The sequence below is a fragment of the Neodiprion fabricii genome, chromosome 2 (assembly GCF_021155785.1).
Source record: "Neodiprion fabricii isolate iyNeoFabr1 chromosome 2, iyNeoFabr1.1, whole genome shotgun sequence".
Taxonomy (NCBI): domain Eukaryota; kingdom Metazoa; phylum Arthropoda; class Insecta; order Hymenoptera; family Diprionidae; genus Neodiprion; species Neodiprion fabricii.
Genome location: NC_060240.1, coordinates 16,366,849 through 16,383,300, shown reverse-complemented (window position 1 = coordinate 16,383,300; position 16,452 = coordinate 16,366,849). Strand labels below are relative to the sequence as shown.

At 34.9% G+C, this 16,452-nt stretch overlaps 1 protein-coding gene across 5 annotated transcripts; it reads left to right on the top strand.

The window, feature by feature from the left end:
- Positions 1 to 2,037: 2,037 nt before the first annotated feature.
- On the top strand, positions 2,038 to 15,870 carry LOC124176646 (cytoplasmic dynein 2 light intermediate chain 1). Of its 5 annotated transcripts, none has more exons than XM_046558213.1 (8): positions 2,038 to 2,442; positions 3,481 to 3,598; positions 4,656 to 4,757; positions 10,712 to 11,047; positions 11,167 to 11,324; positions 11,420 to 11,681; positions 13,935 to 14,066; positions 14,379 to 15,870. In XM_046558213.1, exons 1-7 carry the CDS (start codon positions 2,432 to 2,434, stop codon positions 14,004 to 14,006), a joined length of 1,059 nt encoding a protein of 352 aa, XP_046414169.1. In that variant the 5' UTR covers positions 2,038 to 2,431; the 3' UTR covers positions 14,007 to 14,066; positions 14,379 to 15,870. The 5 variants fall into 5 exon arrangements, with proteins under 5 accessions (XP_046414169.1, XP_046414172.1, XP_046414168.1 ...); XM_046558216.1 differs by having other exon boundaries at positions 2,042 to 2,442; positions 3,481 to 3,625; positions 4,647 to 4,757; XM_046558212.1 differs by lacking the exon at positions 2,038 to 2,442 and having other exon boundaries at positions 2,475 to 3,598.
- Positions 15,871 to 16,452: the final 582 nt, after the last annotated feature.

Sequence of the window (16,452 nt, the reverse complement as noted above, 5' to 3'; positions counted from 1 at the left end):
TTCTCGTGTAATTAGGAATAATATTCAATTCTTTAAATGGAAGTGTTTTTTTTTTTTTTTTTTTGTGAACAATGTAGGTACATTTCAAAATAGCATCAAGGTGGATGGGTCTAGTAAATATGCGATAAAAATTGTATATTCAAACAATTTTGCATATTGTTATCGCTCTGCGATACGAAATATTGAAATTTAAACAATTTATAAAATATTTTGTTTAAGTTTGTCAACGTACTTGTTATACTGTAGTTTACATATTTGAATTATTCTTAACATGCATGTTGACCGTGAAATCAAACTTATCGTCTATGCAAAAAGCCTCCATCTTGAGAAACGTGCACGTATGCAAACAGTATAAATATTAATGTAAAAAATGTATATACCTACTTCCATATTGTTATTAGGATGTTTTTTTATGGAGCAACATTTTTTTCCCCTCCCAAATGAAAAACTAATACTTAATAAAAATAAAAAAGAAAAATGCAGAAGGTTATCCTTCAAATTCAATTTTGAAAGGTGGCTCGGAATTTCAAATTTTTCCATTTGATTAACATTGTAAAGATTTCACCAATTGTTTTAAAAAAATTTACCATTCAGACGCATTTCATTATACGAACTTAATCCTCGAAGCATTTTTAGAGGGTAGAATTTTCTTCAAAAGCGTTAAACGTTAAAACCTCGAAAGTTCATTTTATATAAGAATTCATGTTTAAACTTCTTTAGTGGCTGAACTATCGATTTAAAAATAAAAATTCTACACACGTTTTTCCATAGAATTTAACTCTCTACAAAATGTTTCTAGGTAGGATTAAGTCTTTATTGTTAAAAGCGGTTAAGTGGTGACAATGTAAGAAAAACTAAAATTGCATAAGTAATGTCTGTCTATCCTCGCAAATTTTCTTTCTATATATCAACAAGTTTGACTGATAGGAGCGAAAAACATGTTGCTTCAAAAAAAAGCACCCTAATTGTTAAGTAATTTTAAGCGACTATTAACGAACAGTGGAAATACTGCCTGAGCATTCCAATGTTGTGTTTGTCTAGTCCATCTTGTACATAACCGATTAAGCGATATCGTTATTGATAGTATGATAAAAATACTAGAAGAATTATGCGTTACACTTACTTACACACGTAACGTTGGTGTAGACACTTAAAAAATGACTTTAAGAATATACATAATATATAGTAAACACATGCTCTGTAAGATACAAGCTTTTAATAATATTGCAATCATGTTGCCGTTGCTGTCGCCGCATTGTGACAAGCCATATGGAGTCTGTTCTTTCACCGGAAGACAAATTTCTTCCTTATTTATTATTCAATAAACAATTGAGAAGCATTGACTCGTCGTGTTACCCTCAATAATGCAGGGCATTGATTGCAGCCATCCAATTATTTACATTTTAATGGCAATGCGACCGTATAGAGTTCGAATGTAATAACGTATTACATGTAAAACCTGTCGAAAGCTGCACTTCGCTGCATTTCCAAGGCCAATTCACCGTTTCACTACAGTGTCTTGGTATTGTTACTGCAACTTCTTTAATCTGATTATACACTGTGAAAATAAATATAGCTTACAGTTATTATAAAAATATAAATAATTATTTCTTTCTCAAACATTGAAATTTTTGTCGGTGAGAGGTTAACCACCCTTGAAACCTGGTTTATGCCACTCGTGAGATCATCTGAAATCATTTCAATTCTCTGAAATCTTCTGAAATCCCGTCAAATCATCTGCGATTACGCAAAATCTTGTGATAGCATCGAAAATTTGTAAAGTATCCGAAGTTCTTCGAATCCCAGAAATCATTTGAAATCTCTAAAGTCTTGTAATCCTTTGTAATCTTTGAAAACACTTGAAATATCTGAAATCCTTCGAAATCTTGTGAAATCCTGTGAAATTATCTGAAACCTCTTGAACTCCTCGAATTTCCTAAGATATTCAAAACTGCATTACATAAAGTCTCCGAGATCCGGGAAGTCTTTTGAAATTACCTAATATCTTTGAAATCATTTGGCGAAATCATCTAAATTCTATGAAATCATTGAAATCACATGGAATGCCTCAAATATTCTTAGGTCTACTGAAATTTTCTAGAATCTCATCGAAATCATCGGAAATTCTGTGAAATCTTTTAAAGTCCTTGGATACAATATGAGTGGTTGTTCCATTGACCACCTTTCGCTTGTTGGTTCTTTCCTCGTGGATTCCCAATGCTATGTTTCATTCAAATTGCTTATGCGATAGGCATGCATATAGTCATTATCGTATACAAAATGTCGCCGACATTGCGATGCTATGGCAACGCTTTTCGGGCAAACAAAAGCTCAACCTTCGAGCTCGTCGACGGATAGACGTGACGGATGATTTACTTTCTACTTTTATCAGTATAAACAGTTACGGAATAAATTATCAGCATTTATCAGCATGGACACGACGTGAGTCTTGTAATTGTTACGTCGTATTGATTATTATCCTAAACGCAGTCCGTATATTTACCAATAAATGAGATTACGCGGGTTCTGTATAACTTGTTTTACTTATGAGATTGAAGTTCGTGTTATTACGTGAATTACAATATTTTGCAAGTTCAGATTACCTGAATATAAAGGTAATTGTACCCTTTGCGAGTCGAGATAATTTCTGACAAGTTTTCGTAATTCTAGTGTTATTGAAAATGAGAAAAATCAGTTTTATCTGTTTCCTAAAAATTTCTTTTTTCTCTCAGAAAATGATTCCAGTGTTTCATGGTGCGATAACCTTTAAAAATACACAGAAATATCAGAAGTCCAATTTTATCAGATCTTCAGTAAAACGAAACATGAGAATCCGATAGAATACATGAGTTCTGATCGAAAACTCGAAAATGTTTCTTGTGATCTGAATTTAAAATAATGCTGAATTTTGCTATAGTGTCCGAAAATATGATTTATTTCTTAGAACTTTCCAAAAAGCAATTATGAAGTTATACATTCATTTTATCACAGGGTTAATTTTTTTTTTTTTTTTTGTACCATCATCATTTACGATTTTTTCACGAACTTCGAACCTTTCCGAAGAGATGGAAAATAGCGATATAATTCTTATAAACGACCTTCAACCTCGCGATTAAATTATTCTACGTCAGTTTCCAATTGAATGTATTAAGATCCCTGATGTAGGCGTGGTTAGGACAATATGGCGTCGGAAATTGCAATCAGCTGATCATTTTAAGCAAACATAGGAGATATGAAACCGCAGGAAGCACTGTGCAGCTTGTTGGACTTTCATTTACTGACGTTAAGTCAATGTAGAGTAAAACATGTGAGAAAAAACCGCTTTCATCATTGAATATGACGCAATTAGTGTTGCATACTTACCGCCGCCAGATAGCGTAATTCTGAATTCTAGGACCATTATGCCAATATGACACTGCAGCAGCGTTGATATAACTTCGCTCGTTATTATGCATGTTTTATGTCTTGTGTTTCGTTTAGAGAGGAAAGTATGAGGGAAATGGCACTCCGACTATCTTTAGAAGATGAAAATAAGCGGAAGACCGATCGTTCGATTACTCACGAACGATCTATTATCATTATAGGAAGCAAAGGAGTGGTAAGTGGTGGAAACAGCAACTTCAAGGTTAGACAAGTACTCTCGCGCATGAATAGTCGGGCGAGTTGATATATAATATGAGATACAGTTTCATGGGTGAGTGATCAGACGCCGTTGCATTAGTCAGTAATCGCCTCGACTACCGCAAGAATTCCCATGGGGCGTAAAATTTGAATGCGAATAAGATTTTGAGTCGAAGTGTATGATTCGCTCGATTTTTGTTGATCGAATTCCGACTATGTAGAAATTTGAATCCAAGATTAAAAAATAAATTGTACCTCAACTGGTTCACGAGTTATGAATTTTCCAAACATTGATTCATGTTTAAATTTGTGAAATCAACATAACTCTCAGAAAAAAAAAAAAAAAAATATAGACGTATTCTTTCTTGTCTTGAATCAATATCGTTTCTTTCTACCGATTTCAAATCAACTACCATTGCGATCATTATGTTTTTATTATTCTCTTTGATTTAAAAATTTTTTACTTTAACAAACAAGTTTGTCCCTACCAGGTGCAAAATTCAGTTCGAGAAATTTTTGTTTAATTTACACACTGCGCTGATTAAGTTTTTTATGAAAAAATTAACAGTCGAAGCAGCAGTAGCCTGGCCTTAAAGCTGATCGACTCATACGGCTCCGTATATTCGTCTATCGATCGGTTTCAACGTCGAGCCCACAACCCTGGATACTATGGGTTCAAAGGGGGGAGGGAAAGCATGATGGGGTGCTTTTAAAAACGTTTGAAAAGGCACACCTTCATTGTTTCAAATCGATTATTCCACATTCATTGAGCAAGTACAGAGTGTAATTAAATTACACGACGTTATGTTAAATTCTTGCCGGAAATTTTCTTACAGACGATTAACAGAAGGAGAAATATGGGTGGCTCGAGAAAAGAGAAAAAATTACCTACAAGTTTTATTTTTACGTATATGATGTGTACTTGAATATTTTTAGTAGGAAATTGCTTATTAACTCTGATCCAAACGCCCATGTTTTGATTGATGTTGTCAAGACGGTGTAATCGAAATTCCATAAAGCGATAGTAATTTCAGGGAAAAACTACGATGGTTTACCGGTTTTTGGAAAAAGAAGAATCGCCCAAGGCAACCATTGCTATGGATTATTCGTTCGGACGAAAGGCTGGAAAAAGCTTAGTAAGCATTATAGATACGACAATAACCACAGCAATATAAAAATGCGTCCAAAATAATGATACGCATGCATTTTGTAACAAATATAAGATGCAAGTCATACTCAATATAATCAATTAATAGCCTCAAGCAACGATTTTCCACAAGGGCTGGCATATCGTATCAGAGTTTTTTCACAGCAAGTTACTCGTATTCCAAAGTAAAATTGAGAAAAATATGATAATCTTTTATTTTGATTAGAAATGTGGTTGTTATAAGGTGCAATGAACCACACCTCGTTGATCGCGACTCATTGAAATTTGCCATGAATTATCTATAATTATGTAAACATTACCAGTTTTTTATGTTCCTAAATTAAAATCACATTATCTCCCATCACAAAAGTTCAAATTTTGCGAAAGAAAGATCAAATCGGGTGTTCAAGAATTGCACAATAGTTACAAATGTATCTGAATATTGACAATTGCAAGCAAGTGGCACAACTTGATAATTAATCACTAAACTCCAAATTGGTTAGCAATTGTTGATTCCTATGCTACCAGGATTATAGCTGTGAAACGATTTGAAAGTTTGATGAGAGGTGTGACACAAAGTTTGTTTCGAATAATGCCAGTTTTCGACTTTAATTGAACAAATATCGATTGAAACTTACCGTGTACAATGAATCCAAACATGCAGGATAGCAATAAATTTGTATGAAATCTGACGAATTGTCAAAATCTTACACGAACCGAAAACGTTTGGAGTTTTAGTGCATGGTCTGCACCGTCTAAATCAACAATTCGAAAAAGAGAAATAAGCGTGTAAAAAATCCTCAGCAATTTTATTTGGCCTGGAGATAGTGAACACGAATAAAAGATTATTTCGGAAATGTAATAGAAATAATTGTGAGTAACTTAGAATAACACAATCTAAGATGCTGACAATCTAAGAAAAGGTTTCATAATCAGAACGTTTAGAATGATTGAACTCTGTTTTTTTTTTCATTCGATTTCAACGTTTTTGGGCTTACTTTTTTCCCTTATCAAATCCCCATAAATTGTTTTAAAAAATTTTGATAAATCTTGTATTATAGCATAGTTATAGCGCGTAAATGTAATTACTGACGAACATTTGTTGTACCGTACTTACTTACACAACTGTATCTTTTATCGTGAAGGGTAAGAATTCTCGACCTCGTAGATAATATATTATTGAATCTTGGTGAGCGGTCATAGAAATGTAAAACGTATTTTCGTTAACGTTTCGGCCCGGATATGGACCCTCCTCAGAACGATTAATTTTTTTATTTAACTGTCAAGGACAAAAAATTTTTTTATAATATAAAAAATATACAACAAGACATTAATTACTATTGACGTAAAACTATTGAAGCTATTCTCTATTGTAGGTTAGTGGGTACATATTAAATATCTGTTATGGTTATAAAGTGATAAAACTTAAAGAGTAATTTACCTTTTATAGGAAGGAGGATTAAGATACAGTCAGAATCGTAAAATACAATTTGGCGAGCGCAGGTTCTTCAAATAAATGACAATAATCGTTGTCAGCTTCTCCAATTGTTAAAAGTATAGTTGTTAAAAATATGGAAGTAATTAATTAAAAAAACTATGTATCTTCACTGTCTATGAGTCAATGTATTAAAAAGTTTTAGAGAAAGGGTTTATGGTAGTTGAAATAGTTTAAAACAATGTCCAAACGGTGGTACTGGTACCGTTATGATCCTGTCCTCCATGTCCGAACAATTTTTGTTAAACCGTTTGAGTCAACTGGTAAACACCGACTGATGGGAGAATCAAATATGACCAAGAGCGAAGGTGAACAAGTATAAACAATTATAAAAACATGTCGCCTGGGGACAACAAATTTATGTACTTAGTTAAGGTTAAACAATGTGTGCTGTGTGGGAGGTAATCAGCGGTTTGTAAATATTGTTAAGATGTTCAACGTCTTGTCTGAGATTAACGGAATTTGGGTGTTCTGCAATGACTGCAATATTGCACATTTCTAGTAGTAACCGTTTATAATAATTAGGTTCTTCACAAAGGATGTTAGTATTGTAATAGTTAAAAGTGTGTTGTCTTTTGGTCACATGTTTGGTTAGAGCAGTATGTCGATCCTCATTGTCTTGTACATTGCGTTTATGTTCTTTAATTCTAGTGTCTTGATGGCGGCCAGTTTGTTCGATATACACTTGATCGCAATCGTTACAGGGTATTTTGTAAACAACGCTGGATCGTTTGCCCATAGGGATTCCATCTTTTCCCGAATTAAGGACAAGTTGTAGGTCTTTTGAATTTTTTCCCACAAACTTGACATTGTATTTGGTAAATAACCTATTCAATGACTCAAAGAGGCCCGATACATATGGGATGGGAATAAATGTAGTGGCTGGTCTATTGTTGTCGTCTGCGGAAGCAGAGTCAATATTATTGTCTAGTAGGTCCTTGATATGAAAGCGTCTCTTACTTATATGTTTGTGTAAAAGGCCATGTGGATAGTCGTTCCATCTTAAAATATTATATATGAGTGACAAATTTTTTTCATGGAATTCTATATTTGATAGTTTGATGGCTCGGTCAACAAGATTAAAGATGGTACCTATCTTGTATGACATCGGGTGGTGGGAATTATAATTCAAATATCTTTGAGACCAAGTTTTCTTGTGGAACCAATCTGTTTTGATTTTAGAGTTGTTATGTATCAGTAGTAAATCCAGGAAATTGATGGCATTATTATTTTCTATTTCGATGGTGAATTGTAATCGTGGATGATATTGGTTGAAAATATTCAGTGTGTAGTCTATTTTTTCTTTAGGGACTGCAGTTGAGATATCGTCAACATATCGGAAATAGAAGGGTAAATCAAAATTTAGATTGCTGATGGAAGGGGGGGTGATATTTGTGGTGAGCCATGAACGCTGTTTTAAAAACAACCCGAACATCATGTTTTTAAAAGCAGATAAAGCTCACCACAAATTTCACCCCCCCTACCTCCAGAGTCAAAGATAGCTTTACATTGGTTGAAAAAATAAATAAACTGATTATTCCAGATAATTATATTCTAATATCACTAGATGTGGTATCTCTATTTACTAATGTACCTATAGATTTCGCTATGCTCGCAGTAAAAAACCGTTGGGCCTCTCTAGATAAAAAGATTCCAATCCCACTTACTGAACTGGTTAAAGCCTTAAACATTTGTTTTGATTCGGCAATCTTTAAATTTAACAACGACACATACGCACAACAATTCGGGTTGCCCATGGGATCCCCTCTCTCTCCAATCCTGTCTGACTTGGTGATGGAAGACCTAGAAAGGTCATGCATCAGCAATCTAAATTTTGATTTACCCTTCTATTTCCGATATGTTGACGATATCTCAACTGCAGTTCTTAAAGAAAAAATATACTACACACTGAATATTTTCAACCAATATCATCCACGATTACAATTCACCATCGAAATAGAAAATAATAATGCCATCAATTTCCTGGATTTACTACTGATACATAACAACTCTAAAATCAAAACAGATTGGTTCCACAAGAAAACTTGGTCTCAAAGATATTTGAATTATAATTCCCACCACCCGATGTCATACAAGATAGGTACCATCTTTAATCTTGTTGACCGAGCCATCAAACTATCAAATATAGAATTCCATGAAAAAAATTTGTCACTCATATATATTATTTTAAGATGGAACGACTATCCACATGGCCTTTTACACAAACATATAAATAAGAGACGCTTCCATATCAAGGACCTACTAGACAATAATATTGACTCTGCTTCCGCAGACGACAACAATAGACCAGCCACTACATTTATTCCCATCCCATATGTATCGGGCCTCTTTGAGTCATTGAATAGGTTATTTACCAAATACAATGTCAAGTTTGTGGGAAAAAATTCAAAAGACCTACAACTTGTCCTTAATTCGGGAAAAGATGGGATCCCTATGGGCAAACGATCCAGCGTTGTTTACAAAATACCCTGCAACGATTGCAATCAAGTTTATATTGGTAAAACTGGCCGCCATCTAGACACTAGACTCAAAGAACATCAACGCAATGTACAAGATAATGAGGATCGACATACTGCTCTAACCAAACATGTGAACAAAAGACAACACACTTTTAACTATTACAATACTAACATCCTTCGTGAAGAACCTAATTATTATAAACGGTTACTACTAGAAATTTGCAATATTGCAGAACACCCAAATTCCGTTAATCTTAGACAAGACGTTGAACATCTTAACAATATTTACAAACCGCTGATTACCTCCCACACAGCACACATTGTTTAACCTTAACTAAGTACATAAATTTGTTGTCCCCAGGCCACATGTTTTTGTAATTGTTTATACTTGTTCACCTTCACTCTTGGTCATATTTGATTCTCCCATCAGTCGGTGTTTACCAGTTGACTCAAACGGTTTAACAAAAATTGTTCGGACATGGAAGACAGGATCATAACGGTACCAGTACCACCGTTTGGACATTGTTTTATACTATTTCAACTACCATAAACCCTTTCTCTAAAACTTTTTAATACATTGACTCATAGACAGTGAAGATACATAGTTTTTTTAATTAATTACTTCCATATTTTTAACAACTATACTTTTAACAATCGGAGAAGCTGACAACGATTATTCTCATTTATTTGAAGAACCTGCGCTCGCCAAATTGTATTTTACGATTCTGACTGTATCTTAATCCTCCTTCCTATAAAAGGTAAATTACTCTTAAGTTTTATCACTTTATAACCATAACAGATATTTAATATGTACCCACTAACCTACAATAGAGAATAGCTTCAATAGTTTTACGTCTATAGTAATTAATGTCTTGTTGTATATTTTTTGTATTATAAAAAAATTTTTTGTCCTTGACAGTTAAATAAAAAAATTAATCGTTCTGAGGAGGGCCCATATCCGGGCCGAAACGTTAACGAAAATACGTTTTACATTTCTATGACCGCTCACCAAGATTCAATAATATTGTATCTTTTATCCACTAGGAAGTTAAATATTAGCTAAACTTTTATCAGGTTATCTCTGGATATCTCTGTACTGAAGAAAATGAGCCCAAAAACAGGAATCGGATGAAAAATGCCAGAGTTTAATAATTTTAAACCTTCCCATTACATAACCTTTTCCCCACTTGTTACTATCTTAGTTTGTGTTTACCGAATCTACTCATACCTATTCAGTTTTGTTACACATTATACGGAAATTGTTTCATTCGTGTTAATACTCGAGTAAAGTAGCAAGGAGAGATCCTGATATAAATCCCTACGTTACCGACGCTCCCTCCAGTCTAGACACAAATCTTTATAGAATGTTCCAGGGTGGGGGATGTCCCCACTTTGACGGACTTTATCGATCATCGGATCGTTTTGTTGTCCACCGTTATTGATCGTCCGATAACTTCGTTGATCTACTTTATTGGCAATTGACCTTCCCTTACTCTTGTTTTAAACCTCATCGGGCAAAATCCCTCTACCTTGCACAATAATATACGCATGTCACTAATGCAGTTCTGGGATTTTATTCGATCAAAGTTGAAACTGTGGTAAGGCAGAGCGCAATTCTGAGGAATTTTGCCTGTTGAGCGTTAAAAAAGGGTAAAGCAGGGCAAAACGCCCATCAGGTAGAGCACGGAATTATCGGACAATCGATAACGTAGGGTAACTAAACGATCCGGTGATCGATGAAGTCGGTCGGAGTGGGGACATCCCTCGCCCTCAAACGTTCTAGAAAAAGGTTTATGTCTTGGAAGTATGAGTAGTGTACCCTTGTTACTCTACGCGTGCTTAGGACTATTGGCACAAGTAATATCGCTTGAAATTTTTCAAATGCCTTTTTCTCTTCACCCAACTTGATTTGGACGGTCCAGGGTCCCTACATCCTTAACATTATGTATCCAGTGGTAATTATGGCAGGTTAAAGACGTGGTCCACGTTTGGGAGGTCGGTCCCCTGACGTCATCGCTCCTCTCAGCCGCAATGACCGGATCGGCATTGACCCATTCCCCGCATCATACCACGCTTTTGATGATGTTGGATCTCTCAAAGCCTGAGGAGCTTTGGGCGACGTTGGAAGAATGTCTGACCATTGCTCGAAGCGCAATGAAAATGAGTTTCGACGATAACACGATCAAAGCTCTCAGGGATTGCCGCAAAAGAGAAAATAACCCTAAGAACGAAGCTTACGAAGGTGAAACCGAACCATTTCCTCTCAAGTTGTGCATCGTTGGCGGCAGATACGATGAATTCAAAGTGAGCTGCAAAATTGGATTCAAATTTTTTTAGCTTGAAGAGATGAAACGTTCCGTTCTCAATTGAATCACATTTCTGAAAAACGGATCGTTTCAACTTTGAATAATTCTAAATTCCAGGAATTTAATTCGGATAAAAAACAACTAATCGGTCGGGCCCTTCGGGCAGCGGCCCACGCTTTGGGAGCAGGACTTCACTATCACTCCTGCAGAGACACGTCCCTCGTTAGAAGAGCAAAGGATATGCTGTCGCACTACGGTTTCGGATCTCAGTTGACGTGAGTTTTACCCTTTGGTCTGAAGGATGAAATCAATAAGTTGAATTAGTTATTGATCGCGTTTTTTTTTCTTTTTTCTTTGTGACAATTTTCAGAAAAGGCGTTTGTATCGATTATGAGAAACCGCTGTTGGTACCAGTTGGGCTTGATTCGTTCACGCAGATTGGACTCAATTTTGGACAGGGAAGAAATGCACATATTTTAGAATCCATAAAGCAGATGTACGTCACTCATGTTCCCCAGACGACCAAGGAGAACGAGAACCCCCAAGACCTCGAGGATCCCGCGAATGACCCCAACTTCAGGGAGCCGATAATCGACAGGCTTAGAGCCCAACGTGAAGAGGTAAAACGAAAGGTCAGACCGACACAGAATGCAATTTTTTTTCAAAGTTTACAATATTTCAGACATTTTGTAGCAACGTCGTTAAGTAAGTGTTGAAGTATTAAAAAAATTCAACTTTGCTTGGAATAAAGAGTTGCACGAATGTAACTATGCAAGGCTCCAAACGATTCAGATACATACGAAACTTGACGAGGTTTCAAATATTTCAGAAACTGCAAAAACGTAGCTTAGTAAAGTTTGAAACAGTTCAGCAACATGGCAGAAACGTACTGATTTTACACGAATCGCAGAAACATTGCAGCATCGTAACTTTGCAAAAATTTAAATATTGCGGAAACTTGTCTTTGGAAAGTTCTCAATATTGCATCCAAAAATGCAACCTGACAAGGTCAAGTAATTTCGCAAGGCTTACGATGTTTCAGAAATAGTGTAGAAACGTAATTTACTGCAAATAATAAAATATCGCAGATACAGTGTTCAATATTTTTGGTATATTGGAACACTTTCTTGCAATATTCTCATGTCCTTTATTATACATATATATACACGTATAATTGCAATATTGCAGCATTGTAATTGAATATAACATTCCGGAAATGCTGTAATATTTCTGTGTAATTGTTTTCGCAGATGCATAAAACTGCAGTATATATAACGTATAGTGCTGCGTAATTCTTGCAACATGAATAATTCTACGCCAAACTGAACACGCTGAAAACATCACCATTTTTAATTTGCATGACATTTACTTCACTCATTCTACTAAGGAAAAAAATGCGTATTTGAAACCAAAAATCTAGTATCCATATTTTCGATTTTAGAAGAAAAGTTCAAATTTCATATTTGGCACACGCGCTCTTATTTTTGCAGATATATCCTCAAATTTAATGAAGATAATTGAACAAACAGAGAAACATCAAATTAAAGTATTATGATTTTTTTCTTCCACCACCTGATCGTGAATTTCATTCATTAAATTTTTGGCCTTATTTTTAACCATCGACTGCTAATTTTTAAATTCTAAAAAATTGTCTTTCCACTTGCTTACTAATTATACATTAACTCACTAAAAGGAATTCTTGTATTGCCTTCACCGATAGTTTGGAATAGATCTACTATGAAACTTTTTTGAAACAATTCCATGTTCTTGCCATATGATGGTTCGTATCCAAGCCAAAGGGTTCTTTTTCCTATTACCATTCTGCAATATTATAAGTTATATTTCAAACTCCATTTCGTTTTTTTGACGTGGCATTCGCAAAACTAAAAACTTTCAGTCGATCGCATCCAATGGCATATTTTTGTCGGACATCATTCGGAATTACAGTTTCCTTTTTTTAGGTTCAATATTGTATGAAACTAGTGCTGTGATATCTTATTTTAGATCTGATTACGTCGATAATAATGAAAAGCACCTCACCTATACAAATTATTGCTCCCAAAGTCTGTAATAAATAAAAATAACAACGACGGTACAAAAACAGAAGTTTTATTCGAAATTTTCCAGACAATGAATTTTCCGAATTTTGCAATGAAAAAGTAATGCCCTGCCGTAAATCGAACAAATTCCATCATTATTAATGGAATATAAGAGTCGGCTGGCTCAGTCGATAAAAAAGAACTACAACGTGCTCTTAACGATAGATAGCGTACTCCCATCGATGAAGCCGTCTCTGGTACTCAATGATATCATTAATTTCTACCTATTTCTGAAATGCAGATTTTTTCTGAACATTCTTACGTCATTGATTCAGAATTTAAAAATTAGCAGTCAATGGAAAAAAGTGTAGAGGTAACAGAATTCAACCAATAAAATTTACGGAAACATGGTTATAGAGGAAAAATTATGTTACATCAGTTTGCAAAGTATATCATGCACTTTTCGATGCCTCTTTGTTCAATTACCTTCATTACTTTCGAAGATACAGCCACTATGGAACAAGTGCGCGCGTGCCGAATTAGAAGTTTGCAATTATATTCTGAAATCAGTAATATGGATATAAACCTTTTAGCGTCGAATACATATCTCTTTTTTTCTTCAGCAGAATGAATAAAAAATGTCAGGCCAATTAAAATTGTCGATCGGTATTTTACCTTCAAAGTGTTTGTTTCGATATCAAAATCGAATTACTCGTGCGTTGTTGCAACTTCAATACAGAAAGCTATTGTAACAATATATCGTGCTATGGGGGAAAATTAAACAGTCTCGCAGAATGAGTGATAAATATACAGATCACATTGATAAATGGTCGATTTGTCCGGCAGGAAATCGGCATTCTGCTGCAAGAGATGCTGGAAGGCCGAGCCCTGAAGATTCCGATTCCCGAGCCAATGTAGAATTCTCCGAATCTTCCGAGATGATTGTTTTCCTCTCACCGTAAACTTCCAGTAACAAAGGTGATACAATTTAAAAATTGATTGACACAAACATGTGAAGCGATACTTGTGTAGTTGCGAAACTTGCCACCAGAGAGCAGAAGTGTCGCTGTCGCAGCACACCGCTTTTGAAACACATTTGTCACAAACAGTGTCACATTAGAGTTCTCACGGCCAACTTAAACTTTGATTCGCATCATTCTGTTGAGTGTCAATGATTTTTTTTTGATATTAATAGTTTCCTTCAGAGACCGTAGATGGATGGACTCCCTTAAAATTTCTAAGGTTTGATTTTTCTTCTTTTTCTCGTACTGAAAATGACTGTTTTTTCAGTTGTGTCACCTTTGTCGCCAAGTTGCGAAATGATTGGATTGCATCGGGATAAAGCAGCCGCTTCGAGTCTACCGAACGAATAATGATGGACGATGGATGTCGCAGGGGTCAACTTGTGACATATTGTTATTTAATCGTGGTTCTGATATTATTGATGAGAGTCAGTGCACGATGGTCGGTCTTTCAGAAAACCAATTAATTCTCCTCACGCCTTCGTGCCTCTGAATTATAGCCGGGCACGTAGCGCATTTTAATTGAGAAGCTGTATCGCACACAGCAGCATCGAGATATCTACATTGTATATATACGTCACGAACACACAAGTTTGCATGTGTGAAGTGTTTTTTCTTACGGTGCTGCAAAATCACGAATAAAAGTGCAACACACCAATTATTCGTTAATTATTCCTGCGGTCTGCGAATCTTTTTGTCCCCACTCATGCTATGTGACTTCGTTATTCGATTTCCAAAACAGGTTTAAGTCAAGTCTGACGATAGGACAAAAAAATCTTGAAAATTTTCGTTAACAGTTTTCTTCGGATCCTTCTAAACGTTGGTATATACCAAAGAGAAGGACAAATTCATCAGGAGCGATCTTTAAATCCGGTAACTCTCATGATTTGCTTCTGATGATCTCATTTTCTTGTAAGTTATTTTTGCACAACAATGTATGAATTTCAAGAATTTTAATTATAACAAATTCATCTTTTGGCTTACCAGATAAATACGTGAGTCGATTTCTGTAACGTGTTCTCGAAACGTTTCGAAGATATCTTAGGTATCAAGTTTAAACACGCAACGAATGCTAGAGCATGTTCAAAATACAACTCAATTTATCTGTTATCTGGCTATTTTTGTGAGCGTATAATCAGGTGTGCAGTCCAGCAAAACCATCATTCGGACGAAAGAATTACGAAATAACGACCTAACAAGTACAGTTGCGATAAGTCGAGTTGAATTAGATAAAAACGGTATTCCCTCAACATACAGAACCAATACGAAAGAATGAGAAAAACGAATTCAATTCAAAAGCGGTCAATTATCAACAACTCTTTCGACACAACCTAATTTCAGAAATGAAAAGAACTGTATCGTACGTCAACATTCAATTAATCATAGCTGATGGTCTTACAATTAAGTGTACTTGAATTTCCAACAAATAGCTTGAGTTTTAATTATTAGTCAGCTCTTCATTTGTCAGAAGTAAAAAATAAATAATTAAAAATACTGTGAAATTAATACAGCCTGGATATAATTAAGTTATATTCTATAGTTGTAATATAAGTTATTTCGTAATATATTATGATGTTATTGATGAGTTGTTGATCATTGAAATTGGTCGAATATACATGCCTTATTTAACGGTATACACTGTCGAAAATTTCTGTATTTCTGTATTTCTGTATTTCCTTCACTGTATTGGAAGTTTTATTCGGGTACGGAATAGTGAATCCACCGTACATTTACTGTTTGTTCAATTTACAAATACAATAAATTTACCACACAATTCATTAAATTTCCATTTCTCTTTTTGTTTTCACCTAGTTTTAGTAGAATCAAAAATTTCACTGTAAATTTAAAACTAATACATAGTAGCTTGAGTCACTGCACCGAATTTGTAAATTTGCAACCTGATTTCGTAAATTGACAACTCTTTTGTACAGTAAATGTGTAGCAAGTTCGCAATAATTTTTAAAAGTGTACGGATTTCGTATCTGAAAATGTACGGATACCTGTCAAAATCAATTTTAAAAAGTTGCTCTTTGAATTCAAAATTTCGCCCTTCTGACAAAGTGCGGACCGTGTCGTGTTCTCTCAACTTATTACCTGTCAGCCGTATTTAATGGTATGCACTTGAACTTGAAAGTATTTTACAGAGAACTTAATCCCTTGAAAGTTTATCATCAGAATTTTCCTCGTAAAATAAATAGTTTAGTCATTTGACGTTGAGAAACGAATTTCAACAGCGATAATTGACTTTAAAAGTTTATAACTTGCGCACCGTTGAACCTATGAACTTTGCTGCGTAGAACTTTTTTTTTTTACCGAGAGTGGAATTGTCTATAAAAATTTTT

Coding starts and splice junctions, on each gene's coding strand:
- LOC124176646 (XM_046558212.1), top strand. CDS start 3,461: ATGTCTTGTGTTTCGTTTAGAGAGGAAAGTATGAGGGAAATGGCACTC. Junction 3,599..4,655: donor TTATAGGAAGCAAAGGAGTG/GTAAGTGGTGGA, acceptor TAGTAATTTCAG/GGAAAAACTACGATGGTTTA. Junction 4,758..10,711: donor GAAAGGCTGGAAAAAGCTTA/GTAAGCATTATA, acceptor TAATTATGGCAG/GTTAAAGACGTGGTCCACGT.